The 26,423-nt window shown below is 58.5% G+C and overlaps 1 protein-coding gene across 3 annotated transcripts in view; it reads left to right on the top strand.

Moving 5' to 3' along the window:
* LOC125633282 (phosphofurin acidic cluster sorting protein 2) overlaps positions 1-26,423 on the top strand; it is a 115,928-nt gene that overhangs the window by 85,431 nt on the left and 4,074 nt on the right. For 2 of the 3 annotated variants that reach the window (XM_048842354.2, XM_075127301.1), the window contains exons 3-19: positions 3,830-3,919; positions 4,398-4,523; positions 4,757-4,919; positions 5,117-5,208; positions 7,134-7,214; positions 8,732-8,791; positions 13,397-13,548; positions 17,583-17,676; positions 18,045-18,116; positions 18,587-18,717; positions 19,035-19,167; positions 19,407-19,511; positions 21,258-21,364; positions 21,952-22,106; positions 22,292-22,402; positions 24,173-24,275; positions 25,774-25,806. In XM_048842354.2, the coding sequence (XP_048698311.2) occupies positions 3,830-3,919; positions 4,398-4,523; positions 4,757-4,919; positions 5,117-5,208; positions 7,134-7,214; positions 8,732-8,791; positions 13,397-13,548; positions 17,583-17,676; positions 18,045-18,116; positions 18,587-18,717; positions 19,035-19,167; positions 19,407-19,511; positions 21,258-21,364; positions 21,952-22,106; positions 22,292-22,402; positions 24,173-24,275; positions 25,774-25,806 (1,808 nt within the window). The remainder of the gene's footprint in view (positions 1-3,829; positions 3,920-4,397; positions 4,524-4,756; positions 4,920-5,116; positions 5,209-7,133; positions 7,215-8,731; positions 8,792-13,396; positions 13,549-17,582; positions 17,677-18,044; positions 18,117-18,586; positions 18,718-19,034; positions 19,168-19,406; positions 19,512-21,257; positions 21,365-21,951; positions 22,107-22,291; positions 22,403-24,172; positions 24,276-25,773; positions 25,807-26,423) is intronic. The other variant, XM_048842355.2, reaches the window with a different exon arrangement.

The raw sequence follows: 26,423 nt of genomic DNA, 5'->3' as shown, positions 1-26,423 counted from the left end.
TGAGACTGAAGCGGCTCGATGTATTTGGCTTATTAAAGAGAAGGTTGAGTGGGGGTTTGATCGCAGTCTGTAAGTAGCTGTAAGTAGGGGAAGACATTTCTGATAGCAGCTAGGTTGGCTCTTCAGTCGAGCAGAAAAAAGCTGAACAAGATGGAATGGTAGGAAGCTAAAGCTAAATACATTCAAACTAGAAATAAGGTGCAGATTTTTAAGTGACAATAATTAACCATTGGAACAATTTACCTGGGGATGGGGGAATTCTCCGTTGCTTGGGTATCCTAAAATTGAAACGGGAGATCTTCCTAAAAGACACGTTGCCACACAACCAGAAGACATGGGCTTGATGCAGAAATTACTGGGTGAGGTGCTGTGGCCTGTGCTATCCAGGAGGTCAAATAAGATGATCACAATGGCCTCGGAATCTATGAATAATCTAGCCTAGGGGTCAAGTTTCTCCTTAACCTTCTCTTCGATGAACGAAATAGACGGAGTCGCTTCAGTCTCTCACTGTAAGGCAGAATTTTTCTTGGGCCTTTCCTCTGCACGCTCTCCGATTTGTAACTGATGGTTTGAAGTGTGGACACCACGGCTGGAAAGTGTCTAATAACGGTCTCACCAGTGCTGTAGACAGAGGAAATATCACCTCCCTACTGTTTCTCAATATTTCCCCACTTGTACGTCCAAGGATCATGTTAGCCCTCTTAGCCACAGCATTGTACTGGGAGCATGTGTTCAGCTGGTTTCCACCATTCATCCCAAGTCCTTTCCAGTTGCTGCTTTCCAGGGTATAGTCCCCCATCCTGTAACTGTGGCCGACACTCGGGGCTCCTAGAGGTGAGACCTTGCACTTGGGTGTATTGAACTGCATCTTTGATTGTGTCCTGCTCACTCATCGATACAGTGCAGTGACCCACCCCCACCCCACCAACCTGGTGTCATGTGCAAACTTCATCACCAAAGATTTTATATTTTTTTCCAAATCGTTGATAGTGTTGGGCTGAGAACTGATCCCTGTGAGACTACGGTCCCCCGCACCCCAGCTGATAATTCCCTGTTAACAATTAACGTGTTGAGGTCTAGGAGTTGGCCAGTTTCTAATCCGTTTCATTGGTGCTACATCGATTCTGGTGCTAGTTTGTTAATCAGAATGGGCTGCGGTATGAAGTCGGGTCCCTTACAGATGTGCAAGCACTGGGTATGATGTCTGCACCGTTACCCTTATAGGCCAGACTTGTCATTTTCTCTAAGAAAGTTGATCGTAAATTTGCTCAAAGCGCCTGCAAAGACACCGTCTTTCCCCGGCAGATGAGTTACTGGAGCAATCCAGGGTGGATGCTGTGCTCCCAGAGCAGGAAAACTCCCTGACACAGCTGGCTAGAAAAACCCCTCCTTGGCAGTACATCACTGGGGCTGTCTGTCAAAGCTTGGATGGGTTTGGATGTAATCCGAGAGAGGGAGCCTTGCAGGCCAGACAAATAGCACATGGATGTGGAGCCTCATCCACTGCAAAGCTTGCAAACATGGAAGGGGTGGAGGTCTGTGTGTGTCACTTGTCTGGATCTGTTACTGCAGAGGGGCAGGGAAGTCCTCCCTGGCCTTTTGCAATAGAGCCCCCTCAGCGTCCAAAGGCGTTTTGGGGTGGTACGTCCACGACTAGCCTGCCGGAGGCTTGGATGTAGCCTGGCGAAAGGTGCTGGTCAGTTGCACTGGTAAAGAACCTGTCACAGTTTTTGCATCTCAGGGCTCCAGTGACCCCATCTTATGTGAGGATGGAAATGAACTAGTCCTCGTTCCACTCCGTGGAACTTGGTATATTCAGTGTGCAAATCTTCCTGAGGACCCATGTCTGGAAGCAGAGCTGGATCCGTTACACTGATGATGGGCATGCAGGAAATCTTGCATGCCCAACAAGATTAAGGTAATAATAAAATCCTTGTTTACTGTATTACAACACTAAACACATTTGTACAGGTTTGTGTTACGTTTTCGCTGGCAATTACCATTGTAACAACCATCCGTTAAACCTTGTATTAAACACACACAAGAAAAACACTGTCAAAGTATTTGAAACATGAAATTACGTAAGAACTTCATTGTCACAATGTCCATTATTCCCTTCCCCTCTGGTTGTCTGGAGTATTTCTAGGAAAACTCTCCTGCAGGCCAGTCTCTTTAAATAGCGCTGAAGCTGGAGCTCACTGTCCTCTGGGGGAGAAAAGGAAAAGTTCCGGGAGATGTTCGCTTTTGCCACTGTGGAGGATGTTTGCTTTAAGGCAAAAGAAAACTGGCACAAAGGCATAGCACAGAATAACCAAACCAGAGAGGTTTCAGAGGGGCAGCCGTGTTAGTCTGCATCAGCAAAAACAACGAGGCATCCTTGTGGCATTTTAGAGACTAACAAATGTATTAGGGCATAAGCTTTCATGGGCTACAACCCACTTCATCGGAGGCATGGAGTGGAAAATACAATAGGTTTGTGGAGTGTATTCTTCACACCACAAACCAGAGAAAGCCTTGTCTGTCTGCTGGCCTTTCTTGCTTGCTGGCCTGCTGGGGAATTCCATGCTCAGCACATGGTGTTAATCTTGGCTACTCTGAGCCCTGGTAGATGTCTCTCTATGGCAGGCTGTCAGAGGGACTGCGTTAACTACCTCTCCAGTCTCAGGCTCACCGCAGTGTTGCAGGATTTAGGTGAGCCTGGCAGAGGTTCTCTTCTCTGGTTCTCTTTCTGGCCCCCTCCGGTCAGGTCAGGGCAGCAAAGGCGTTCGGATGGGATGGTGGATCCCAAGGTCATGGTGTGTAGGCCTCCCACTTCTGTGATGGGTGTGTCTGGGATGCTGTCTCTCCAGAGATGGATCTCTGCAAGGGTGCACATTGCTGCATTCATTGGCCTTTGTTACTTCGGGTTATCTCAGCGAATCCTCTCTTCAGGGCATTTCTGATTCCTTCTCCTGGACTCTGCTCAGGTGCCTCTGATGGCAAAGTCCCTGACACGTTATGTGAGCAGTTTGCTGGGTTCAGGGGGTCTGGAGGGAGGCAGCGGCTGCAGCTGAGCTACTGTCAGGAATCAGATGAAGAGGATCTGGCTCTGTCAGGAGGGAGTGCCCATCTCGGTGTGTGCACGAGGGCTGGGGTTCCCAGACAGCACTGTCTTGAGTTTTTCCTGGTGGGCTGCAAGATGATCCACGCTCCGTGGGGACCTTCCCTTGCAAATGGCTGGAGAGCACTGGGACAAACCATTGTCCTAACTGAGAACCCTGTGCCAGCATCATCTCACGTCCCATGCACTACCCTGTCTCCTGGGCCCTCTCTTCTAGCTGCGTCTGTGCTCAGGAGATGCGAGGAGCCAGACAGCGGCGTCTAGGCTTTGATCAGGAAACACCACCAAATTGATAATCAGTGGGAGGGGGATGCCTGGGGGGCGCTCAGAAGAGCTGGAAGAAGCCTCTGTCCTGTGCCTTTGCTAAATGCTGACTCATAAGGGGCGGTGGTGGCTCTGATAGCCAGGAGATGGAAAGGAATTGTTTAGGTTGAAGCTAGGAGTCCAGGAGACTTCCTAGTAGGCTAGGACAGTCTTCCAAGAGAAGTGGTGGAAACTCCATCACTAGACTGGATAAACCCTTCTCCGTGTTCTGCAGGGAATGATCTCTGGTCCCCGAGGAGGCGGACTACATAGGCCCTATTGTCTGTCTCCAACCTTCATGATTCACTGGCGGTGGAGAAACCCTGGGGTTGCACCTGCGTGTTTAGTGTATTGAATGCGTGTCTCCAGCTGAGTGGTTCTGTGCTAGCCGCCTGCCCCTCCACGCCTCTCCTGATCTCGTTGCAGGGTTCAAAGCGAGTCCTGCGATCCAATGAATATGTCCTTCCACCCGGGGGCCTGATGGAGACTGACCTGGAACTGACTTTTTCTTTACAGGTAACGTGCACCTTGCTAGCCTGGATGCAGAGCACCCAGCCTCAGCAGGCTCTGCTGCTCCTCATACCACCCTGGGTCCCTTCCCGACAACAGGGAATTCAGGGAGAACCGAGCAGGAGCCCAGTGATGTTGTCTCTGGGAGCTTTGGTCCGTGCGGGGTGCACGTGTGATGCGGGGAATGCGCAGCTGGGGTCCTGACTGTCAGCACGGGGCTGATTGCATCTCCATGCTGCATGCCAGCTGCTCTGGGCACCTCGCTGTGCCTCGCCCGTGCAGTGTGGGCGGAGGAGATGTGGAGGGTGAAGCAGGTTTGCGTGTGGCCTGGGGGAGGGAGCAAGCTGCTCAGGGTGAGCCATGGCTGGGAGGAGGTTGGGGTGCAGGCTCAGGAGCTGAGAGGGCTGTAGCTGCATGAACATTAGGCCTGGCCTGTGTAGCTCTCCTGCCCTGCCATGGCTGGGTGTTTTCCCTCCCACTGTAGTACCCACACTTCCTGAAGAGAGATGGCAACAAGCTGCAGATTATGCTGCAGCGAAGGAAAAGGTACAAGAACCGCACAATCCTGGGCTACAAGACTCTGGCGGTGGGAATCATTAACATGGCGGAGGTAAGCGGCGCCGGTAGGGGAAGAGATGCAGTACCTGTGAGCCTGGGTGGCCTGGCCCCGAGTGATGCCTGGGAGCTGCTGCTGCTGGGGGCGGCTGGCCAGGGGTTGCTCTGGCCTAGCAGCATTGCCCAGCCGCTAGCACTGAGTGGCTGGTCAGCGCGTGCGAGGCATCGTTGTTGCTGGCTACGTGCTGGCCGTCCGTCACTGGGCTCTGTGTTTGTCTGCTCGCCCAGGTGATGCAGCACCCCACAGATGGAGGGCAGCTTCTGGGCCTCCACAGCAACATGAAGGATGTGAGCATCCAAGTGGCTGAAATCAGCATCTACTCCCTGTCCAGCCAGCCCATTGACCATGAGGATGGCAGCGTCCCCTCTGGCCCCAAAATCAAAGCCTCGGGTAGGTATCTCTCAGCCCAAACAAGACGCGAGCGCTCCTCTCCCCACTCTCAGCGTACATTTCCCCAGGCTCCCCCAAGCTACTCTGGGGCAAGGATGTGGGGGACACCCCATATCCCTGGGCTCCTGGGCATGCTGGGTGTTTCCTGGGGGCGGGGTGGGTGGCTCGGAAGTGGCATCTGCATTTTCTGGTTTCAGATCGCTCTCCAGACATGGATAACTACTCGGAGGAGGACGACGACAGCTTCTCTTCAGAGCAGGAGGCCAGCGACGATGCTGTGCAAGGCCAGGTAAGGGCGGCCTAGCCCTGCTGCTGTGGGGGTCTCAGGTCAGAGTGGGTCCCGCTGCCTGTCCTCAGGGAGAGGGGATGCCTGCAAAGCCCTGGGGCAGGAGGAATGGACTGAGCCTGCAGGTGTCCCCTTGGCCCAGACCCTCTCCTGCCCTGGGAATGAATGCCTGGGTCTCGGGGCTCTGGCTGGCCACAGCGTGCAATAGGTGATGTCTCGGGGTGAAGGCTGTTGGAACTCTCTGGAGCACAGGGCTGCTCTGAGCAGATATCCTCCTTCGTCAAGCCATAGATCCCACAGCCAGAAGGGACCGTTGTGATTATCTAGTCTCATCTCCTGTGTGACGCAGGCCAGAGAGCTGCCCTGAACAAACGCCAACTTGAACTAAAGCATCACAGTTAGAAAAACATCCCAGCTGGATTTAAAAATTGCAAGTACTGGAGAATTCTCTCTAATCCCGGGTCAATGGTTCCAGAGGCTCATTATGCTCACGGTTAAACATCTGCACTATATTTCCGATGGGAACTTATCTAGCTTCAGTTTCCAGCCCTTGGACGGCGGGAGACCTTTCTTGGCTAGACTGAAGAGCCCGTTATTAAATACTGGGCTCCCATGTAGGTACTTTCAGACGGGGGTCGAGTCAGCCCTTAGCCTTCTCCTTGACAAGCTGAACAGCTTGAGCTCTTTGAGTCGATCACTCTGAGTCCTGTATCATCCTCGGGGCTCCTCTGACGCCTCTCCAGTTTATCAACATCCTTCCGAAACTGTGGCACCAGACCTGGACGCAGAATTCCAGCAGTGGTTACACCAGGGCTAAACACTGAGATAAAGGCCGGGTCTACACGACAGAGTTAGGCTGACGAAGGCAGCTCTGTAAGCGTCTTCACTGCAGTGACGTCATTGCACCCACTACGCTGACTCAGTGAGGCCACTCGCGAGAGGCGTAGCACTTACACTGATGTGGCTAGGTCAGCACAGTCTCAGTGTAGACGCCACGTTGCTTACAGTGACTCCTGCTACCTTTCAGAACCCATCCCGCAATGCCCCCACGGGCAGCTCAGACACACACTGCCAGCACGGGCATAGTGTGGACATGTGAAACCGATTTGAGGACTGGGTGGCTGTACGTTGACATAACTTAGGTCGACTTAATTTTGTAGTGTAGACTTGCCCATAGTAACCTCTCTGTTCCTGCTCCCGGAGTCGCCTGGCTATGATGCCAGGCTGGCATTAGCCTTTTCAGCTGCAGAGTTGCATTGGGAGCTTGTGTTCAACTGCGTATTCATGACCCCGCCTCCAAGTGTGTGGCTGAGGAGTGTCCTGGGGGAGCTGCTGTTCATGACACCCAGGCTTCATCCCGGGAAAGGAGCATGGTTTAGTTGTGGGCCCCACCTTGAGCTGCTCCCCCACAAGGCCCTGGCCATCTGCTCCAGTACCCTGCTCTGGGGTGGCCCACGTTTCCCTTCTCATGGGTGTGTGGCAGGCTCTGCAGTGACAATGGGTCAGGTGAACTCCAGCGGGCCGCACACCAGCTGGCTCCTGGAAGCCTTGGTCTGTTCTTCCCCCATCCCCTGGGTTGGGTCACTGGCAGCTCAGACTCTAAGCAGTGTGGGGCAGGACACGTGTGGGTCTCAGGTGCTGCATGATCAGGGTAAAAGGGAGTCCCAAGGGAGTGATTCCCCTGCAGTGGCAGGGCGCGCTGTATGGGGCAGTCTGCTGGGGATCGGTCATGGAGTGAAGGGGGGAGCAATCAGTGAGGGCTGACAGGCTGGGAGATAACAGCCTTGTGCTCCAGCCTGGTCAGCTTCTAGGCGTCACGTCAGAGGGCCCTACGCTGGCTTCCAGGGGTGCCGGGACCCTTCCGGAAAGGCAGGGGTGCCCCCGGCGCACTGTGCCCTTCTGATGTGCTGCCGTCTCTGTCCGTTTAGGATCTGTACGACGAAGAGGATGAAGTGAGGAAGCCGAAGAAAGCCCGGAGGAAAATGATCAGAACCACGTCCATGAGCAGAGTAACGTCCGCATTTCTTGAGTCAGCACGGGGACTGGGACTGGGCCCGGGCCCAATCCCGGTGGGGGAGCCGCCATAGCCTTTCCCCAGCAGGAGGCACTGCAAGCTCTGGCTGTGGCGGAGCTCCCACGAGCTCCGCCCCTTGCCCCGCTCGCCGTGAGCAGCGGTGCAGGGCGCTGTGCCCCCGGGGGAGAGAACACCCCACCGTGCAGTGATCTCGCCCACAGGTCGCGAGCGGTGTGTAGCTCAGGAGAGAGCGACAGCCGTCCTGCACTGGTGCGGGGGGTGCCCATCCCTGGGGGGCCATTGACTTGGTCCTGTCGCTCAGTCCTCTCTGCCCTGCTTCCTGGTGGAGCCTGTGCTGCCATGGGAAGACGGGCGCGAGGCGTGCGGTACGGCCCAGTGCCGTGAGGGCAGCCGCGTCACCTGCACACATGTCCCCGGCTCAGAGCACATGGAGGTTTGCAGGGTGTGTTCCCCAGCCCTCTGCTCTGCCTATCCACAGAGCTTCTCTGGCCCCCAGCACTGTCGGAGCCCCTCGCACCTACCCTAACGTGCCCCAGGAGGCAGGGCCGGGCTGTTCTCCCCATTGAACAGGTGGGGAGCTGAGCCCCAGGGAGCAAAGTGACTGGCCCATGGGCACACAGGACGTCTGGCAGAGCGGAGACTCGAACCCAGGTCTCCCAGTCTATTGTTACGGTTGTTGCTACCGAAAGCAAAGGAAATCTGGCTCTCCCTCTCCCCACCCCTGCTGAGCCCTCAAGGTCACATCTTGTCCGTCGGCCTGCCGATGTGCACACGTACCAGCCAGGCTCAGCACGGGCAGATTCTGCTCCCACATCTCCTAGTCAGTGTCGGAGGGCCAACCCGAACCAGCTAAGAGCTCTGCCTTTGGGATGGGTTTGGGGAGGCCTAGGGAGCAGTGGCTGCTGCTGGCCCGTGTGCTCAGGAGGGGAGGGGGCTGGGGGCTGTGCAAGCCCCCCTAAAAATGGCAGAGATCCCATAGCACCTCCCAGCCTGTGTGCCGTGGGTCTGGTCTGCACTGGGGAGACCTGCCGTGGTGTGACTGTAACGCTAGTCTTACGCCGGGGCACACTGCTGGGCTTGCTCCAGCTAGTGCTCCTCTCTCTAACAGTCAGGGCCTTAGAGGGGCTGGGTGCTGTGTCTCTGCACGTGGCCTGTCATGGCTGCCTGGATGCTCTGCAGAGGTTCCTGGTGTCCTCTGGATACTTCGCTTCTGTGTTGTCCCTTTGCCCTCCATGTGTTGTGACTGTCTTCGGGAGCTCTTTGAGTTGGGCCGCGTCTCGCTCTGTGTTTAGCTAATGCCATCGCTATCATGACAATAGCTCATAAGCCCGGTGGTGCTGACAGAGCCGCTAGCTTTGAGGCTGTGGAGGGGGCCCACCGCTCCCCATGGAGGGGCGCCGTGCGTTCAGCACACGGCACAGTGAAAGCAGGCGGCTGGGGGTAACAGCTCCCTGGGAACCTCACGCCTTTTCCTCTGTCCTTTCCTTCCAGCAACCGAACTTCAAGCAGAAATTCGTTGCTTTGCTGAAGAGATTTAAAGTGATGGATGAGGTGAGAAAGGGTGGGTCCGTCCCTGTCTGACGCATGGCGCCAGTGGGCCGAGCGCCTTGGGATCAGTCTGGGGAGCCGGGGGGCCATGGTTCCACCATTTCTTACCAGCCATAAGGGCAAGCAACGGGGCGAGGGGGCAGAGGAGCGAGGGGGGAGTGTTGTGGGGAAGAGGCAGCATGAGAGCAGGGGCTCAGAGAGAAGGGGGGATGGGGACATAGTTCGGGTGCCCGTGGGCCCCCCCCCCCACACTTTTAGGAAGCTTCTGCAGCTCCTTAATCAGTCCCTTGGCTCTCTCCTGGCAAACCCTATGTGCAGATGTGTTCGAGCCCAGTGGTGTCCCTTGGGGACGCATTGTCTACCCCATAGAAAGCTCACTCCTGCCCCAGGAGACGAGGGCAGCACACGGACATGAGCCATGAATCCCCAGGGAGGGGCTGGCCGGCTCTTTGTAGCGTGAAGAGAGGGCGCTTGTGGGTAACCGGCTAGGGGAAGAGCCTGTACGTGGCATGGGCAGAGCGTCGGGGTTTCCCACTTTCCAGCCTCCACGGGAGTGCAGCCAGGATGGGTGGGGGAATCTCCTAGTGCTTTCAAGTTCCAAAATCCCAGCATTTGGGTTTCGCGATGTCTGAGAACAAAGTGTGGGGAAATCAGTAGCGTAAATAACTTCAGCCCATCTGTCTATGGTTTGGAAGAGCTCTGGTGCCTCAGGGGCTTGGAACGGGAGCTTAACATTCGACTGGGGGATAGTGCCGGGCCCCGAGAGGTGCCTTTTGCCCTCCCTGTGACCGTCAACCCTGGTTTGGCCAAGTTACAAGACATGGTAAATTGCCTCTGCATGTGCTCAGTTGAGCTTGCTCCAGAAATCTCAGAACATTCCACGTGCACTGTGCATGCTCCTCACGCCCCTGAGGCCGCCCCATGATCCAGAGCCACCCTCATGGGGACACAGAGACTGGCTGCTCCTCCTACTGCTCATCAAAATGCCCTTTGGCCTCAGGGAGAAGGTGCACTGGGCTGGGAAGCAGGCATTCCTGAGTTTGACTTCTGCTAAGGGCTGGAGTTACTGGTTCTGGTCCCATCACAGCTCTCATTACCGAGCACAGCCGCTATCCCTAGAGGGGAGGCAAGTGTCAGCCACCCTGTGGGAGGTACAGGGTCTTTCCTGGCAGAGCTCTTCCATTTGACAGAGCATACCTGCCCCTCAGAAGGAGCCATGGCAGCCAGGGCTGGGCTGGGTTGTCTGTTGAATGAGGCTGTGGCTGTATCTGTAACCACTGCTCGGGGTATTATGCATCCCCGCCATAGCTGGCCTACGCAGGATAACAACCTACTACTGCTAGTAACGTAGGAACTCCTTCAGCTCAAGTGGCTGAGATCTACATGATAGTGCCAGGGGGCTGGGGCTCAGGCCGGAGGGGAGACATTACGGTTGCACATGACAGAATTTGAATTTTCCTTTTCAACACCTGTGTGGAAGGAGGCTGTCGAGGTTGCCAGGTGTGACGCTTTGCGGGCAGGAAGCGTAGCCCGGTGCCCGCAATGGAGGGTGCTGGACCTGGCCCGGCTGCACATTCAGGGGCTGTCTCGCTGCTCGGCAAGCTGTCACCCCCCAAAAGTATTCTAAGGTGGTTGTTTTTTTTAATCTCCTTCCTCAGAAGCCATCAGAGATGCCCAGCGCTAGAGATGAGACACCTGTCGGGGTGGCGGAGGTGGAACTGAGCATCCTCTTTGAGATGCTGGGCTGCCTCATGTGGCCAGGGTCTGGCTGATCACCAGATGTGGGGTCAGGAAGAAATTTCGCCCCAAGTCCCATTGGTAGTGACCTTGAGGATTTTCACCTTCCTCGGCAGCGTGCGGGTGCGGGTCACTTGCCAGGACTATGAGTCTAACTCACTGACTCATTTCCCTGCCATTGAGGGGGGCTGGGTCAGTCCCCCCATTCTAGGCCTGTGGCATGTGACAGTCTAGTCTCCTGAGGGCTGGAGCACTTTGGTCTAATTCCAGTTGGGTTTAGTGTGTGGGTCCTGGGGGGTGGCAGTGGTGGCCTGTGATCTACAGGAGAAGTGGCTGGATGATCTGGTGGTTCCTTCTGGCCTTACGCTCTATAACTGATTTTGGGGTGTCTTAGCTTGTTCTCCCCAGCTGGGGTAGCTGCATTGTCATGGCCAGGTCGGGAGCAGCCAGACCTAGTAGTCAGAGTCTGCAGTCACAAGAAGAAGTCGGCTGGGCCAGGATACCGGGACATCAGAAGCAGGAGACGAACTGGAGATCAGAACCACCAGTCAGGAACCAGAGTCAGGCCAGGTCAGGATACCAGGGGGTCAGAGGCAGGAGACAAATTGAAGATCAGAACCACCAGTCAGATGCCAGGCATTACTCGGGGTCGGGCTGCCAGGAAATCAAGCCAGAGGCATGCAGTCCAGAACAGGGCAGAGCCCAGTTGTTCAGACAGCTTCCTGTTCCTGCTGCTGCTTAAGTAGGACCAGCGGGCCAATCAGCTGCTCGGGGACTCTGCCAATCGGACTTTAGGGGCGGAGTCTCAAACTGGTGCTGAGCATGGTGGGGCCCTGGTAACCAACCATCAGCAGGCTGCCAGGTGGAGGGTTGGAGCATGGCTGCTTCTGTAAATGCTGCTGCGGCCCCCAGGTTGAATCGCTTCTGCCCATAGCAGTAATCTCGCTCGGTCCCTCTGTGTCATTTCTCTGTCTTCACATGGCGATCGCAGCTCCCTCGTTCACATGCTGTTTACCACACGCTTCCTGAGCGCAGGTGAAAAGGCTAAAGCAGCGTGGACCGATCCAAGGTGCCCCAGCTAAACGTCTCCCCAGAGCCCATTCCCTGCCGGGGGTCATCACCTGTTGCTCATGGGCTTGTAGCCCGTGTCCAAGCCCAGAACACGTCAGAGTGAAGGTTGCCATGCGGAGAGGGGGCAGAAATTGACAGGGCGATGTGTCATCGCAGCGTTTGATTCTCTGGGTTGAGCCGGCCATAGGTAGAACCGGTTGAGGGCATTGTGCTGGGTGAGAAGAAGGTGTCCATTGTGTTTTCTGCCACGTAACCTTCCATTTATTTTCAAAGAACTTCAGTGTCCCTGGGCAGCCTCGGCCTGCTGCCCTGCTTAGTACAGAGGGCCTTGGAGGGGGAGTGTTGGAATTGATGGCTCCCAGAGGGTTGTATGGGGTGGAGAGCTAGCTGGCCTGGTCTGCCATGAGCGACAGCAGGGCTCAGTGGAGGACTTCTCAGATACTCCGGCGACCAGTTGTCCCTTTATGAAGCCAGATCTGGTTGGGTGCATGACAACGGGCAGGGTATTCTCCCTTCTGCTAGCGGGTGTTTTGGAGATGACCTTGGTGTCTCCGCTCCATAAGGATACAGTCGGAGAGCTCCCAAAAGGCAGACCAGTTTGTCTGGAAATGACTGTATTGGGGTGGGTCTCAGATGGCTTTGTCCTTCCCGAGTGGTCTCTTGAGCGGAGCAGAAAGTGGCTGGTTTGGTAAGAGTCTAAGCCCTGGGGTTTCCTTGCCGGCACTTCCTGGGGTTTCCTTGCCGGCACTTCCTGGGGTTTCCTTGCCGGCACTTGGTGTCCAGTGAATTTGGATCTCTGCCAGAGAAGGTGGGTTCCAGGCTTCGTTTTGGTTTGACTACAAGGTTTGGAGACTCAAGCGTGAGGAGGCTGCGGAGTCCTAGGTGGCTGAAGGACTCTGCCGTGTCTCTTCAGGGTACATGATGAGCATATTATGGGGAGGCGATCACTCACCCACGAACTCCGTAGCTCATTTTGACTGAAGCCAGCCCGTGCCTGGCTTTTTGCCTTCCTCACTGCGGGCTGGGTCAGTCCTGGGTGAGCGGGCTGTGCGTGTTAGTCTGGTGGCTTCGGTGCTTGAACAGGGCTGGAGTTAGAGGCTTGGGCCCTCCAGCACTTGGACTCATTTGTCTCACAAGAGTTAGTCCTTCCTCTGAGAGGCAGAGCTCGTATGGTCTGTCTTGGCTGTGGGTTGATAGGCAGTCTCTTGTACCTTTTGTGGGCTGCATTTGATACTTCCATCTGGGGCAGGAAATTAGCCCACAGTGATGATGAAGCAGGCATGGGGTTGTGCATGCGGGGAGGTGTCTACATTAGGGCAGGCCAGTCTCTAACTGCACGTGGCAGGATGCACGGGGGATTGGCCTCATTTCCCCCAAGGCCGGCCCAGCTGTGTGAAGTTTGGGAAATGGCAGCATGACCAAGTTCCTGCTCCTGTGGCCCTGGGCGGTGACTGTGAGCAGCTGCGGGGAGCTGCGCTCGGGCCCCCGGCCCTTTCGTTCCTCAGGTGGCTCTGTCCTCACTGCTGCATGAGGACAGGCAGGCCCCGGTTGGGGGATGGCCTGGAGGTATCTCCAGAATGCTCCGGGGGTCCCAGAACAGGCCGTAGCCTAGAGCGTGCCCTGCCGGTGTCAATGGAGAGAATCCAGGCACCTGGGCCAGGCTGGGACAGATCAGAGCAGAGATCCCCACACTAGGCAAGCGCTGTGCTGACAGGCCTGTGGGGCTGCTCCTCTCCGGAGAGCACGCAGCCAGGGACCTGGGGAGGGAGCGTTGCTGTTACCTGTGCTTCTCTGCCGCAGGTTCTGGACTCCGACCCGGTGGGTCAGACCCGAGAAGTGGAGGAGGATCTGGGGCTGCTGTACGACAGCTTGGAGGAATGCAACAACAGCGACAGTGGCCCTGAGCTGGAGGATAATGAGAGTGTGCACAGCACCCCCAAGCCCACCCTGAGGTGAGAGCTGACAGGAGAAACACAGATGCATCACATGTCCTGCACCGGGTGCCCCACGCCTTGCCCTGTGTGCCCCAAAGGTCAGTTACGCTCTCCTCTGCCCAGCCTAGAGGCCCGGGCGGTGCTTTCCCGCAGCGCTCCCGGGTGCCTTGCCAGCACACAGCCGGCATCTGGGAGACCTGGTCCCCGGGCCCTGTCACCCAGTTCAATTCTTGTGCTTGGAAAGGAAGCTTCCCAGGCGAACGCCACCCAGCGCCGGATGCTGACCTCAGACTGGGCAGGCGGACGGGGAGCTGGGTAACAGCCGGAGCAGCACAGAACCTGGCTGGAAGTCGCTTTACCTGCGGAGTGCATTTCCTGTGCCTCCCGGAGAGCCAGCCCAGGGCAGGACTGACCGACTCGCTCGCTGCTGGACAGGATGGAGGGAGGGGGCACATGCACTGGCCCCAGGGAGGAAGGAGCCCTGTCGTCTCACGGGAGGCCCTGTCATCCCTCTGTCCTGTGGGGGGGGCATGCTCTGTCTACACTGCAGCTGCGAGCGAGCCCCCCAGCCTGTCAGACAGACTGGCGCTAGCTCCACTCAAGCTAGCATGCTAAGAATAGCAGTGTGGATGTTGCTGCTCTCCTGCTGGCTCTGATCTTGGGGGCTAGCAATGACCACACCGCTACTTGGAGCGTGCTAGCAGGGGCTGTCTGGGCTGGGAAGCAGGAGATGTACATCTCAGTAGCTGGGGACTTTCTCATTATTCATAAAAATGTCCAGTCCTCCGCTGAACCCCGTTGAGTGCCGAGCCTCACGTTGTGGCAGAGAGTTCCACAGGTTAGCTGAGCATTGTGTGAAGAAGTACGGCCTTGTGTCAATTGGAAATGAGCTCCCTTTTGGTGTCAGTGTCTGTCCCCGGTTCTGGCCATGCTAGGGAGTGATGGACTTAGCTTCTCTATTCCGTTCACTCTTCCAGGCGCATCTGGCATGCCTCCTGGATGCTATGCAGCCCTGAGCCCTGCCATCTCTGCTGGCCTCCCAGAGATTGACTCCCCATCTCTGAACCCCTCTATTTCTGGGATTACTCCACAGCTGCACTCGCTTTCCAAGGGAGGCCAGCTCAGAGATAGGGTATGGTAAGATTTTATCGAATCACACGTCCCCAGGCCAGGGCACACTGGGATCAGAGCACAGGCCAGAGACCGGCCCCCAATCATTCCTGGAGCAGAGCTTTTAGAAAAACAGCCAAACTTGACTGCAGAATTGCCAGTGCTGGGGAATCCAGCATGACCCTGGGTGAGTCGTTCCAAGGGTTCGTTACTCTCTCTGCTAAAAATCGACACCTTACTTCCAGTCTGAGTTTGTCCAGCTTCAGCTTCCAGCCACTGGATGGTGTTAGACCAGAGCCCAGTGCGACGTATCTGTTCCAGCCACTGGATGGTGTTAGACTAGAGCCCAGTACGAAGTATCTGTTCCCCATGTCAGGACCTACAGACTGTCACCAAGTCCCTGCTTCACCCTCTCTTGGCCAAGCTAAATAGCCAGAGCCTCAGGAGTCTGTCCCTGGGAGCCAGGTATTTTCAGCGTTGGTTTTCGACTTGTTCCTCATGCGCCCGACTCGTTTGTTTGCCCCTCTGGCTGCCGCAGCCCCTGCCGAGCCCACGATGACACCCAAGGCGCTCTCTGGGGCCGGGTGACAGGTGCCTTTGCCTCTCACCTCATGACTCTGGCTTCCTGAATCACCCCTTGTGGGGTACTCTGCGGCAGGCAAAGCGCTGCCCCCAGGCTATTCCCCTTTCCCTGCTGCGTGCGAGCGCTGTACTTGCCAGGGAGGGGTGATTTCCCTTGGCAGTAGCCGTATGGCTTCGTTCCTACTCCGCTGAGTGCAGCTGGGTTTCTACCCGGGGGTCGTTCATCGTCTGCGGGACCAGTTTCACCGGGGATTGAACTCCGGCTCCAGGGTCTGCGATTCCCGGGATCGTGCTCCAGGCTTCTGAAAAGAGAGCGGTGACATTTGCTGCTCTCCAGAGCACCGGAGCAGACTCGAATATGGTGCCTCCTTTTTTATTGTCAGTTTATCCGCGCCGTTATTAAGCTCTCGGATTAAGCTGGGGACATTTTGCTCATAAGCTCAGCAGTGCTGCTCTTTTATGTGGAAACAGCGCCCTAGATGTCCCGGGTCACTTTCCGCCTCTTGGAGAGCCACAGGCCAGTGGGTGTTGTCGTTTTTGGACCCCTAACCCTGTGCCCTGGGCTGCTTCTCAGCTTGTTCCAGCCAAGTCTTTAGAGTGGGATGTGTCGCAGCCAGCCCTTTGGCTGCTTGCCACATTCCTGGGCCTCCATCAGGCCCCCGCTTCCCTCCAGATCTGGGACTCCAGATCCCAGCTCCCTTTGCCTGGAGCTCGGACCTCCTCCAGCCAGCCACGTCTTTGTCAGCTGACTGCTGTGGCTTTGGTAGAGGATGGAGCAGACGGTGCTGGGAGCCTCCGGAGAGGGCCTGCCCCATGGTTCCTGGCCATTCCTCCCTGTTCACTGGGGAGGTCTTCTCGAGCCAACCAGAGCCGCTGGGGGGGCACTGCAGGAAGAGTCTCGTGGGGTTCGGCCAGCCGGTGCTCTGTACCCACAGTCAGCTAGTCTAGTCTCTCCAGCTGCGGTTTGCAAGGCATCTGCCTGGGGCTTGTCTCCGCTGCAATCATAGGCAATGGTCCAGCTGCTGCGTAGCCCCGGCATGGCTCTGCAGCCGACAGGAGGCCAGTCTGGAACACCCAGCGGTAGAGTGGCTGCAGGAGCCGGGGTGTGAACCTGCCTTGTGAAAGGAGGGCAGGGCTCTAAGTGTCTGACTCGGGTTGTTAAGCTCTGGGCCAGGCTGCCCAGGGAGGCAGTGCAGTCCCCATCACTGGGGGTCTCTAAGGCCAGGGATGGTCTGGGGTTACTTGGCCCTGCCTCTGTGCAGGGGGCTGGACTCGACGACTCTCCGGGTCCCTTCCAGCCCATGTGTCTGACTCTGCACTGGTGTAGGTCACTGACCACAGGGGGTGTTGAACTCAGCTGTGCGTTCCCAGCTCTCTGGTGGTGGGGGGTGGGGCGGCATTGGAGTGGGGTGATCTCAGCTCACGTTAAACACGGCTCTGTCTGGAAACAGAGAGGTGACCCCGGCACCCCCTGTGTACGGGACTTAACTCTGGCAGCCCCCAAGAGCCCCAGCTGTGGGAAGGAGTCGGACCCCAAAGGCTTTGCGTCATCCACCCTCCGTCCAGCGACATATCCCTGAGGTGCCCGACAGTCTGCTGTGTATGGTGGCTGTGGGGCCGTCCCCCTGCGTTGCTGTAGCAGCCCCCTGCCCCCGGGCTGCCCACCTGCCCGGAAAGCGCCAGTGTCCTGCGGGCCTGCTGGCCCTGCGGTCAGGGCAGTCCCCTGGCATGTTCCCTTCACACCAACATCACCACCTCCTGGGAGCAGCCCGGGCGGGGGCTCTATGCCAGCTCCTCCCGTTAGTGATCCCCACCCGTCCCGGGGATCCGCGTTCTGTGCCAGCCAAGAGCCCAGCCAGCCCCTAGGCACCACGGACAGGATGGAACAAGGCACCACGGGGCCCAGGAGATGTGGCACCAGTCTGAGGTGCGAGCAGGCACCAGGCTCCCTCAGACAGTCCCGGTCTGAGCGCAGGCGTAAACCTGCCCCAGCCCTCCTAGCAGGGAACTGGCCCGTCCTTGGCTCCCAGCCCTGCGCGCCACCTCCGGGAACCGCAGGTCCCAGACTCAGGCCCAGCCCCTTGGCCAAGTCTCCCCCCACCCTGGCCCAGCATGAGCCTGAGGGTAGGATCCCTTTGCAGCTCAGCTCCTGGCGCTCTCTGGCTCAGCGTGCCAAGGGGACAAGCTCCTCTCCCTGCAAGCTTCACCCCCCTACCCCGGGGACGCTGGGCTGGGCTGGTGCCGGAGTGAGTTGGGGGCCTCTCTGTGGCGCTGCAGGCTGAGCGGGGGTCCCGGTGTCCTCGTGTCTGTCTCATCTTGCCCTCTGTCTGTCTCCCTGTGCGTCTCTGTCTCTCCTGCAGGCGTTTCTTTGAGGGCGTCTCTCACTCGGGTTCCCAGACTGAGATTGGTAGTCTGCACGGCCAGAAAGGGCAGGAACGGGAGTCCAGCAGCCCTGTGAGTCACATCCCCGCCTCCTTGTCCTCCCCCAGCAGCCTGTAAGCCTGGGATATCCTGCCGGGAGCCAGGCCTCCCAGGGAGGTGCTTGTCACCTGCGGGGGTCACTCTGCGCTGCATTTCCTTCTCCTTTTCTCTCTTTCCTGGGCGCGAGCGGCGTCCTGTCCCAGCACAGCTGGACGGAGTAGGAGCGCTCTCGGGGGGACAGAAGTTTGGCGGGAGCTCTGGGGTGCAGGCTGCCCCACGCTCGTGTGTCTCCAGAGGCAGCCAGAACCACATCCGGCTGCCCTGTGCTGGGGGCCACGCGTGGGGCTGCCATGGCCCTGCCCTGGGATGCTCTGATCTAGACTCTGGTTCCCTCTCCCCAGGGACAAGCGGAGAAACGCAAGGCCGGAGCTCCGCGGGCCCTGGAGGAGGTGGGCGTGGAGGTGGTGGCCACGGTGAGTGTCTGTGTGCTGTCAGGCCGGCAGGCGTGGCTGGCTGAGGCTTTTGGGGGGTGCCCAGCGTCTCAGTGTCCAGGGAGCGAGCTGTCCCCTCAGGTGGGGGCGTGGAGGAATGCTGGCAGCCCTGGGGAAGGGGCGGATGTGGGCAGGGAGCTGAGAGGAAGGATGGTACAGTGGTTAGAGCACTTGGGAGCTTGGCTCTGCTGCAGGCTCCTGGTGGGCCCCTCACAGAGCCTCTGGGCCCCCGTCCAGTGGGGCCGACAGCCCTGCCCTGTGAGGGGCCACACAGTGACGAGCACTCCGGTCCCACAGGGATGGGGCCAGAGACGTGCTGTAGCTAGACGGTGGGACAGGGAGCAGGGCGGAGGCCTGTCTCAAGGAGACTGGCTGTGGGCCCATCAGCCCCTGGGGAGGGGTTCCGGGGCCCTGGTCTCTCTCCTGTGTCCAGTGACTGTGTGTCCCCTCAGGCGCTGGAGCCGGAGGAGCCCTCCCCACACCCCGGGGCGGCAGAGGCAGCCAGGCGGGAGAGCAGTGTTGACAGGCTGGCCCAGCTGGGCAGCGCCGGCAAGCCCGAGCCCCCAAACGCTGTTTCGCCCAGGTAAGGCGGCTCCAGACCGCAGTCCCGGCCTGCACGGCTGGGCTGGGGAGAACACGGCTGGGCCCACCACGCTGTTCCCTGGCAAGGAAAGTGCTGATGGACCAGTCACAATGGGCTGATGGGGGTCTGGCCCGGCCCCGGGGGCGGGGGACGGCGGGGGCCCGGCCTGGCCCTGGGTGCAGCCAGCTTCCGTGTAGCTGTTGTGATGGTGTGGGGACAGTTCTGGGGACCTGGCTGCCCCAGACTCTGCAGTCCCAGCCCTGGGGCCAAGGCTGCTGTATCGTAAGCTCTGACTCCTGGAGATTCTCACCCTGCAGCAAAGCTGAAAGCAGACAGGTGTGGCGGCCCCGCAGCACCTCCATGAAGGACCGGCAGAACCTGAAGGGGCAAAGCGACCGCACCAGCAGCCTGGACAGTGAAAGCTCGCCGGACTCGCGGCACAGCGCCCAGGTCAGGCTGCAGCAGTGCGCGCGTGGGTGGCATTCCTGCCTCTTGCAGGGCAGGGGGCACGGCAGGGCGGTGGGGCTGGGCCCCACTGGCTTGCAGGAGAGGCAGTGGGTGGCCCGGTTTGCTGCCTGCGGGACCCTGGCCCATGTGGGTGGAGAGGCGTTGGAGTGGGACAGTGGCTGGCCTGTGGGAGACCAGGGGATCCCTGTAGTGTTTGATCCTGCCTGGTTGTGCTGTCTTAGGTGCCCCGGAAATCTGTCTATGATCAGCTGAACCAGATCCTGATCTCAGATGAGCAGCTTCCGGAGAGCATCATCCTAGTGAATGTCACCGAGTGGCAAGGGCAGGTGAGGAGGGAGGGGAGCCGGGCTGCACACCAGCTGGGCAGGCTGCCTGCAGAGCCATGGCAGGGGGCAGCCCCAGGAAACAGAGGGTTTCCAGGCTAGGGCCCTATGTCCTTTGTCCTTGCTTGGGGGCAGCCACTGGAGAACAAGACCAGGAATAGCATCAGTGCCTTCGGAACGATGTATTACACGACAGTGCAATAGGCAACCAGGAGAGACGGGCAAAACATTTTGGTTTATTGAGAACCAAGGAGGTCCTGGCTGTGGCACAGCCCCCCCCCCCCCCCCCCCCCCCCCCCCCCCCCAGCTGGAGAGGGTAAAATTGTCAATAATGGTGCGGAAAAGGCAGAAGTATTCAGTGACTGTTTCCGGGCTGGAGCTGAAAAGGAGCCAGGGTGATGGGCTTGTGTCTCACGTGGAGGACGACATGCTTTCCATTCCAGCAGTCGCCAAGGAGGATTAAACACCATCTGCCAGGGACGAACGATTTTAAAACAGCAGGCCTGGAGAACTTGTACCCAAGAGTCTTAAAAGAGTTGACTGAGGAGATCTCTGATGCTAATTTCGAATAAATCTTGGAATACCAGAGAAATTCCAGAAGCCCGGATGAGGGCTGATGTTGGGCCAATATTCAAAAAGGGCAGGTGGGATTAGCTGGCTAGCTGTGGTCTGGTTAGCCTGACATCAGTCCCATGCAATGTCATGGAAAAGCTGAGATGGGATCCAATTGCTAATGAAGGATAGGTATATAATTAATGCCAGCCAAGGTGGGTTTCTGGCAAGCAGATCTTGTCAAACAGCCCTGATTTCCGTCTCTGATGGGATTACAAGTTTGGTTGATAAAGGTAACGGCAGAGATGTAACATACTGAGACTTCGGGAAGGTGTTTGACTCAGCTCCACATGACACACCGGTTCACAGGCCTAGCTCAGCCTCACGAGAGCCCTCGTTAAATGGACTAAGAACGAGCTGCCTGGCAGAGCTCGCAAGGAGTCGTCCCTGGGGACTCCTCGCTGGATGGGCGTGTTTCTGGCGGGATTCCTCAGGGCTCAGGAACACTCGCTGCTGTTGTGCCCCAGGGAGCTAGTGAGACGGAGCCGGGAGGCAATTTTACTTCCTTCTCTGGCATTGGCGCGGCCAGTACTGGACGCCGTGGCCAGGTCTGGGGTCCGCCATTGGAAACGGGGCGAGGGGCAGAGAAGAGCCAGTGAAACAATTGGAGGGCTGGAGAAAATGCCTCAGTGAGACTGACAGCCCAGGCTGCCCAGATGGTTAGAGGGGAGCTAGAGGGGTGACTAGATTACAGTGGGGAAGTGGGGGAGAAAATGCCAGGTCTGAAAGGAACTTCAGGGGCCCCTCCCCAAGCTGGGAGAATGGGCAGGCTGTTGGGAGCGATCGGCGAGCCTGTCTGTCCTGGAGACGTTTCTGCCGGGTATGCCTGCCCCCCCCCTCCCCCCCCGTGCTGGAAATGCCCTGCCCTCATGAGAACGGAGTCTCTGGGTCCAACCTCCCCCCGCTGTGCAGCACAGCTCCCACGGGGGCCCTGGGGTAGGGGCCTGGCACAGATACCCCCGAGAGAGGGATGCCTCTAGAACTGCTCCTACCCAGTGCTGGGTTCTGGATGAATTGGAGCCACTGGGCGGGAGAGAAGGGACGTGTGCATGGGCTCGGGCTACCGTGGGTCCCACAGGCTGGGCTGCCTGGAGCGGGGCTTCAGCCCCTGCCTTCTCTCTGGCTTTGTCTCAACAGTACTTGAGCGAGCAGCTCCAGGCGCACAAACAACCCGTCGTCTCCACCTGGTCTGTGGCCGATGTCCAGGCTGCCTTCAACACCATCGTCGCCCGCATCCAGAGATAGTGAGTGCAGCTGGGCAGGGTAGGGGGCGGGCCCTGAGCAGGGTGGGGTGGAGACTGGCTCTGGGGGCGGGGGCTGGCCCCATGCAGTGTGGGATGTGGCAGGGGGCTGGCTCTGAGAGGCATGGGGGAGGAGACTGGCTCTGGGGCCAGACCCTGGCCGGGGTGGGGTGGGGTGGGGGAAGGGCCTGGCCCAGATAGCACTGGAGCAGGCTCAGCGACTTGCAGTGAGGGAGGGGTTTGAAGGAGAAGTGCATGGATGCTGGGGGTCTGACTGTGCACCATCGCAGGATTGGGCCCTGAGTGCATGGGCTGGGAGCAGGGATGGGCTGCCCGCATGTTTCCCAGCTGGGCGTTGACACTGGACCCTAATGATGGTGGTGTCAGTCTCAACACTGAGAACTCATGGCTGCTCCCCATAAGCCACAGTGGGTCGCTGAGCAGTGAGGCAGGACGCAGCAGACCTGCCCATGGGGAGCTGTGCCCTTCATCTGGGCTGCGTGGGGGGAGTGTCTTTGTCTCCATGGGTAGCGTCTGTCCTGGCCCCTGCGTGGCTCTGAGTCTCTCAGGGGTTTCTCTTCCCTCTGCAGCTGTAACTGCAACTCTCACATGCCTCCCCCAGTCAAAGTGGCCGTGGCGGGAGACCAGAGCTACCTGAGCGTCGTGCTGCGGTTCTTCGTGGAGCAGCTGGCCAGCAAGACCCCCGACTGGCTGAACTACCTCCGCTTCCTCGTGGTGCCACTGGGTAAGAGCCGCCCGCTGGTCACCCCAGTTCCGGGGCACAGGGCGCTCTGGGGAAGGGGCTGCAGGGCCCCCCGAAGGCTGCCCACGTGGGGGAGAGGCGGCAGCAGCCCGGGCGTCAGCAAGCTCCGCTCCTGGGAGCAGCCAGGGTCTGTTCCGGCTGCGTCACTGCCTCCGTCTCCTTGGCAGGCTCACACCCGCTGGCCAAGTACCTGGCGTCCGTGGATGGGAGGTACAGCGCGCTCTTCCTGGACACGGCGTGGAGGGAGCTGTTCAGCAGGGCCGAGCCCCCCAGCGCAGGTGAGCAGCAGGGGCATCCAGGCAGTGCCAGCTCTGGGCTGTGTGGGCAGCTGGCAGTGCGCTCAACTCTGCCCTTTGTTACCAGATTTGCCCATTACTTTGGGTTCACTCATTTATTAGGATTACTCTTCTGTCGGAGGAAGAGGGGGGTTCTGTAATTCTGTCAATGTCCTGCTTGTGCCACGTGTGTTCTCACACGGAGCTCTGCTTCTCCCTGCTGCAAGTGCCCTCCCAGTGGAGCTGTCCTGCCAGACCAAGGTTCCCCAGCGCTGGGTTCCTCCTGCTCCAGGATCAGACGAACACACACATTAACAGGGCGCGTCTGAGAGGACCGGGTTAATTAGCACTCTCAAGCTGACCCCTTATATGTCCCTGGACTCAGCAGACACTTTCAAGCTGCTACTCTCATACGGCCCAGGTTCAGCACATCCCTATCCCCACTTTCACGTTACAATTGTTCTGGTCGTAACCCACTTGATGAGCAAACCCCCCAGGATTGTGGGGCGCTGCAGGGTTCTTTAGCTTAGGTACAAGGAGCGTTGCTGCAGAGCGAATGGGGAAGCCAAAAAACACCGACGTGTGGGGTAGAGAGAAGCAACCAGCTTAACGATGAAAGTTATTTATTGCCAGGTAATAACCAGAGGGGAGCCAAACAAACAAAACAGGGATAATAATAAATCTAACTTCAATTTGATTACAAAAGTCAGGTTTAGAAAACTCTAACTGATCCCACCAGTCAGGGTCAGAAGACTAGACCGAGAGAGAGAGAGAGAGCTGGGTTCTCGCCACTCTGTGAAGCTGGAATTGATGGGGGTCCCAGGTGATGGTGGTAGCTGAGGGTCCGGAGTGCTGGAGCCAGGCCGAGCCCCCAGCAGGATCAGTCAGGAGAAGATGAAGTCCCAGTGGAACTGCTGCAGAGTTTGGATCCAGGCATCAGAGCACTTCCTTGAGCGTGGGTCTGGGTTTTTGTGGGGAAAGAACAGTGGTTCAAGGGAGAACACTAGGTTTGTTTATGGATAAACTGATGGCTCAAGGGAGGATCCCAAAATTGTTTTGTTCAGGCTAGACAATAGGAACCGCTCATTCCTGGCTGTGGGCAGTGTTCCTTCCAGGGAGCCCACAATGCAGTTAGATAGCTTCAGTATTTTGGGTACCAATAAAGGATTTTTTACTAGAATTGGTCTGATAACAACTGAGCTGGGTGTGTGCAGGCGTGGGTTCGTTAACATCTGGAACAGAGATCCCCCATCATGCACTGCTTTCCTGCTTTTCTGGTCCCAGAGTTCAGTGCGGTTCTTGCCTTGGAATTTCTGTTCTCCATTCTGTGCGCTAATGGGGATGCCTCCCTGTCCCATCTTCAGGGGGGAGGGATAGCTCAGTGGTTTGAGCATTGGCCTGCTAAACCCAGGGTTGTGAGTTTAATCCTTGAGGGGGCCATTTTGGGATCTGGGGCAAAAATTGGGGATTGGTCCTGCTTTGAGCAGGGGGTTGGACTAGATGACCTCCTGAGGTCCCTTCCAACCCTGATATTCTATGATTCTATGATACAAATGAGGTGAGGGGAGTTGCCTTACTCTTGTCACCCTTGTCCAGAGGGGTTTAGGTGCATCTCCGATGGCCTTTTCATTGCTTTTTGTAAGTCTGTCTTCTGATCAGCTTTGGTTCAAGCAGAGGCTGGGGGGGGAAGTCTTCCGTGAGTCAGGCAGGCTGGGTACTGTGCCCTGGTTCCTTGAGAACACAGAGCTGAGAGATAACACCTTGCCTCCCCAGACACCGTGGACGTCCCTGGCCGCATGGTTCAGTTCATTGCAGGAGCCAGCCAGTCTCACCAGCTGCCCATCTCCGAGGCCATGCTAACGTACAAACAGAAGAGGTGAGAGCAGGAGTGAGTGCTCAGGCCCCTGCAAAGGGCACGACCAGCTCAGACCCGGGGGCACATGCAGTCTCCCTGGACACCAACCAGTCTTTCTAGCCACTGCCGAGGGCCCTTCCGCAGCCAGATCCGGGGCCTTGGCGCTTTGAATCCCAGCTGGGTGGCCCCCGGTTTATACAGTGCCCTAGGGAACTGTCTGAACTAGCCGGGTGGCAGAAGAAAGGCCAGCAGGCACGGATGGGCAGGGCTGGGGGAGGGGAGGACTGGCCGAGCCCTATGCTGGATGAGCTGGGGTCCCCCAAACCGATGCAGGGTCTCCTGTGCAGTCCCCTTCTCAGCTGGCGCCCCCCCCCCCCCAGTGTGTGAGTGGCAGAAGCAGCCACAGGAGCCCTGAGCGGAGATGCCCAGACAAATGCCACGCTATGCCCTTCCTGCCTGGCCTGCCTTTGCCGTATCCCTCGGCGCGGAGTGCGGGGGCCCAGGCAGAGAGCAGGAGTGACCCTTCCCTCTGGGGCCTTGTTTCTGATCAGAGCTCCTCACAGCCCCGTGCACTCCCCCTGCTCCCCGGGGGGGGGGCACCGATAGCTCTCGTTCTCTCACGCTGCTGGCCCTTGTGGGGCGTGCCCAGTGCTGGACACAGCAGCGTTCCCCATGTGCAGCAGGTTGGGTATCAGCTGTCTGCTGCCACGGAGCCTCAGGGCTTTTTGGGTCATCTGCCAGGTGGGAGCGTGGCTGGGGACATGGGCAGCCCAGCTGCTTGGATGCTGGCTTCTGGGCTGGGCACTGGGCTCCCCGGCCTTTGCTGGCACACCCAAGGACTTAATCCTGCTACGCAGTGAGGCCAGGAATGTGAGCTGTGGGTGGAAGGCGGAGCAGCATGGCCAGCTGGGGAAAAGCCCACGGAGCTACCGACTAACCTGCCTCATTCAGAGAAACCCAGGGCTGGGACAGCAGGGGGAGGGGGGGGCACAGGCAGAGCTGGGGGGGGAGCCCAGGGCTGCACTAGCAGGGGGCTGCGGGTTGGGAGTGGGGGGAACAGGCAGGGGAGCCTAGGATAACAGGCTGCAGTCAGGAGTGAGGGGCACCGTAGAGCTGGGGGGAGCCCAGGCTAGCAGGGGTTGCGGGTCGGTTGTGGGGGGGCACAGGCACAGCAGGGGGTGGGGAGAGCCCAGCCTAGCAGGTGGCTGCGGGTCGGGAGTGAGGGGCACAGGCAGAGCTGGGGGGAGCCCAGGCTAGCAGGGGGTTGAGGGGTAATGCTAGCCCCTGGGCAGAGCACTGGGAGGTACCAAGGCCATTTTCATGGTTTCTGTCCTGGCAGGGTTCACGCAAATCGTGTCCCCCCGCAGGGGTCAGCCCCTTGAATTGGCCCTGGAGCCGTCTTGCCCCTGGGGGGTGGGCTGTGCGTGGGGGCCGGCACTGCGCCCGCCAGGGGCCGGCTGTTGGCGCGTGTCCCAGCAGCGCGCTCACCTCTCCCTTCTCTTGGTTTGTGGCACCCAAGGAAGAGAAGCCTCTATTTTGATTTTTATATCAGGTACTGGCCCGTGGCTTGCTGCGTTGTTGCCTCATTGTGTGTCCCTCTGTCCCATAGAACCGGTGCCCCCGCCCGCCCCTCGGCTCCCCTCTGCCCTGCGGCCCTGGAGCAGGGCCCGGCCCAGGCTTTGCATGTGAACTCACTTCCCTGCAGTAGCTGAGCGGGGTGTGGGGGGAGCCCCTGCAGCCCCCCTGTGCTGCTCCCTGTTTGTCGCTATCCCCGCTCCTCCCCTGCCCTCCCCACTAGCCTGACCCTGGGCTGCAGCGTCGGGCGGGTGCTGTGCATGTAGGGGACGGGGCAGTGCCCGGGAACACTCCAGCCCCGCAGTGCTCTGCTCCTGGTGGGGTGAACAATTTGGGGGCTCCCCCTGCCAGCCAGGAGGGCTGGGCACTGCCCTGTGTGGCGAACAATTCGGGGGCTGCCCCTGCTAGCTGGGGGGGGCTGGGTACTGCCCTATGTGGTGAATGACTAGGGGCTCCCCCTGCCAGCCAGGAGGGCCGGGCATGGCCCTGCAGAAAGCCTTGCTCGGCCCGTAGGTGGCAAGGCAGGGTCCTGCCCGGCGGACTGGCGCCCCGAAGGCAGCAGCGTGCTCCGGGCAGCGGGTTTGCCGTCTGACC

This window comes from Caretta caretta, chromosome 3, assembly GCF_965140235.1.
Source record: "Caretta caretta isolate rCarCar2 chromosome 3, rCarCar1.hap1, whole genome shotgun sequence".
Taxonomy (NCBI): domain Eukaryota; kingdom Metazoa; phylum Chordata; order Testudines; family Cheloniidae; genus Caretta; species Caretta caretta.
Note: the sequence above shows the minus strand (reverse complement) of the source record. Positions and strands in the feature narration are given on the sequence as shown.